Source organism: Carya illinoinensis, chromosome 3, assembly GCF_018687715.1.
Source record: "Carya illinoinensis cultivar Pawnee chromosome 3, C.illinoinensisPawnee_v1, whole genome shotgun sequence".
Classification (NCBI taxonomy): domain Eukaryota; kingdom Viridiplantae; phylum Streptophyta; class Magnoliopsida; order Fagales; family Juglandaceae; genus Carya; species Carya illinoinensis.
The window spans coordinates 23,507,422-23,510,883 of NC_056754.1; the positions used below are offsets into that span (position 1 = coordinate 23,507,422).

At 35.0% G+C, this 3,462-nt stretch overlaps 1 protein-coding gene across 1 annotated transcript; it reads right to left on the bottom strand.

Moving 5' to 3' along the window:
• Positions 1-256: 256 nt before the first annotated feature.
• Positions 257-1,085, bottom strand: LOC122303866 (calcium-binding protein PBP1-like). The gene has a single exon (XM_043115858.1). The coding sequence runs from the start codon at positions 813-815 to the stop codon at positions 450-452; it is 366 nt and encodes a 121-aa protein (XP_042971792.1). The 5' UTR covers positions 816-1,085; the 3' UTR covers positions 257-449.
• Positions 1,086-3,462: the final 2,377 nt, after the last annotated feature.

Consider the following 3,462-nt stretch of genomic DNA (forward strand, 5'->3'; position numbering starts at 1 on the left):
TTCTTTTAGTTTCATAAAAGATAATAAATTATATTAGCGTACATGTACCGGAATATTATGAATATATTTTATTATAAATATGTTAATATTTTAACAAAGATAATATAGAACTCAGCGAATTAAAATAAATGTTATCCGTAGGGAAGCTGGCTGGAGACAGCAGAACTGACCTCCAGGATTGATGCCAGTGTTGTATATCGATCATTTCATTGAAAATTCAAGTATCGTTGAAAGAAAATAATGATAGAAATAACAATGAAGAAAATGAAAACCACGGTAAAGTCAGAAATTAAGGGAACAATATGCCAAGCCATTGTTTTACAAGAAACAAAGCAATTAGGAAGAAAAAAAGATACAATCTATTTCTTCCAAAAGAAATGATATGAAATCGGTGTTATTTGATCAGGTCTCTATCGGCAAAATGCTGCCTTGGCCATATCAATTCTTGATCAATATCTAGCGTTATTGTTCTTGAGATCCACTTCCATGGCCTCCTCAAGCAAGAACCAAGACTCCTCCATCAACTCAGGGCTCAGTCTGAACATTAAGACACAGAACTCCATCTGATTCAAAGCGCCATCACCGTCAAAATCGCCCTCCTTCATCATGCTCTCAAGCTCGTCATCCTTCAAGTCTTGCAAACCGAGAAGCTTGGAGTTCCTCCTGAGGCTGTCTAAAGTGATCACCCCCTTGTCCCTGTCCATCAGCAATTGAAACCCATTACAAAGCTCCTTCATCAGCCCCTCACCACCCAGTTTGTCAGCCATCAAAGGCAGCAGATCCTCGAAAACAGCCCCCTTTCCAGTTCCTGCCATTTTCAGAGACCCAGAAATAGTTTCTTTGAGATATTAGAGACAGGTGAGACTGTTGACAAAGAGATTTGGATATGGTTTGCGATGGATTGGGAAAAGGAGAAAGGGAATAATATATAAGAGAGGGAGAGAAGGGGTTCTGGGAAGGAGCAAGGTGTGGTTTCCCAATGGATGACAGCGCAAGAACAGGCAATTTGCTGGTCGGCTATGATTCTGCAAGGCTGCAATTGCCACTCAATTTCGTAGAAGTTTGACAGGGGCATTTCATTTCATTTGGCAGAGCTTAATGTTTTTGACTTGGCTTGAGCATTGCCTATAACAAGGGTATTACCGTCACTTTCTCCTAGTTTTGACTCACACCCACAACTTTGGCGGAGATTTCATGACACTGTTGCAATTTGGCTCTTTGAAGTTTCAACTTGGAAGGGTATGTCACATGTGTCGTGTTAACCTTTGCCGATTTTGACTTTGGCTGAGGGAGGGTAGTATTGTCATCTGGGGAGGATTTTATTTTCTGTGCCATTTGAGTTTCGCCAAATGACTGCGTCCAAGTCGCGTCGCTGAAGGAGTCCAAAACTTTGTTTTGTTTTGGTTGGAACGGTAGCTTTGTGCTCACTTTCTCGGAAAAGACAGCGAGAAAAAGTTGAGAGAAATTTATAAGAAGATGCAAATAAAGGCATCCGATGATTCCGATCTGTCCTCACCACGATTTGCATGAAGTTACTTCATTCACCCTTTCACTTCATCCCTAAGAAAACCTTGCTGTGATGCAGCATATGTACAACCTTCAAGACCAATTAATGCGATCTATCTTTATTTTATTTTTTTATTTTTAATAATATTACATATAATTGTATAATATATAAATACTACTTAATTATTTTGAAAAGATGTTGAGTCTATTATTAAAAATTTATTATTATTTTTTTTTATGTAAGTCTTATATTTATTTATTTTAAAAAAATTATGTGGAGTACAAATATCATTTTTTTTTTCTTTTATTAAAGTTTCTTTCCCGTGTTCTCAAGCTAGCCTCATTAAATGCAAATTTGCTAAGGATAATGTCCATCTTAAATGTATTAAATATAAGGGTATTCCTTTGGCTAAAAAATTAAAATATTTTATAAATCTTAATTTCTTATAGGAATTTTAGAGTAAGCCTTCTAATTAAGGGTGTAGGCTGGTCGGTTTGGATAGAAAAAATTGATCAGATCGGATAGAACTTTAGACTGGTTGGTCTTAATCTAATAAATTGTGGACTAAGGCTATTTGGTCTGGTTTCGGGATCTATAAATTTCGGACCAGACTAGACCTAATGGACTAGACTCCTATATGTTTATAATAATTTAATATATTATTTTTATATAATAATTATATAAGTTAATGATGTAATTTTTATCTAATTTATTATTATTGACCATATAAAATATTTTTTTTAATGAGTTAGTAACCTAATCCACATTAATAATTTACTTAATTTTAATTTAGTAATTTAAATAAATTTTTTTATTAATTTATATGAAAAAAAAGAAGGAAAAAAAAAATAGTTGAGTCTAATTGAATGGACCGGAACGATAAATACCGGTCCGAAGAACATGATGGATCAAAAATTTCTTCCGATTGGACTAGACCGATTTAGACCCTTAGTTCTAATGTTATAAAGTGAATTTTTAGACAGCTGTAGATATCTCACAACCATTGTTTTGGGTTTTTGCAATGCGAATGAAGAAAGAATAAAATAATAAACGAGTCATGTTATTTTTATCTCCACACAGAAAAAATGATGTGAATCAAGACTAATTATGGTGTATACCCGTCTTGGACGCGTATGTATGGCTTCCTCCCACCACCCACGTACAGATATGTCCCTTTCTAAATTAGTTTAATACAAAATTCCTGAAAGCCTGTAACGGATGGATCCCCTGATTGGGACTTTCAACTTATCGGCAAGCTACTTGTGAGCACGTTGACTGTTGGATCCAGCTGGGGAAGATCACCCAAATATTTCTTTTACTTCTAATTATTATTCTAAATTTTATCATCTTTCATTATGAATATCTATATATTTTCTCATTAAGCCAGGATGCCAATATATCATATAATGAATTTACGTAGTTCGATAATAAGACGTATACCATTTATCTTTTAAAAGTAAAATTCATTATGTATATATAGTGATTTTATTTTTTTATAAATTCTAGTGATCTCTAAAATAATTAAGAAGAGATTGGAAAGATGGAGTTGAGGTTTCTTGGTCCCTGATTCCCTGGTTGGTGGCTTAGAAGTTAAGTATTCTTATCTCGTTGCCTCGACTCTGTCCGCCTGGGGCCTTCCCATGCTTAAGTTACTTTTTTGCCGGCTTTTTAGTCTTTTTTCAGTTACGTACTTGTGTTTTGTATCTTCTTTCTTCCCTTATTTTGGTGGTTTAGAGGCTGCACAATGGGCTCTTGGTTGGGGTATACAATAAGTGCTTAGCCATTAATAAGCATTAATTTACGAAATGAGCAATTATGTGTGGATGCTTTTCTTCCTTTAGCTGCAATCAAGCCTCCACCACTCGCTCTTTTGTTTCTCTTTCCCAGCTTTCGAGAAGTTTCTGTCATAAAACTCTCATACCTCATCTAATAGTTGTGTATGAACTCACAAGGGT

Coding starts and splice junctions, on each gene's coding strand:
- LOC122303866 (XM_043115858.1), bottom strand. CDS start 815: ATGGCAGGAACTGGAAAGGGGGCTGTTTTCGAGGATCTGCTGCCTTTG.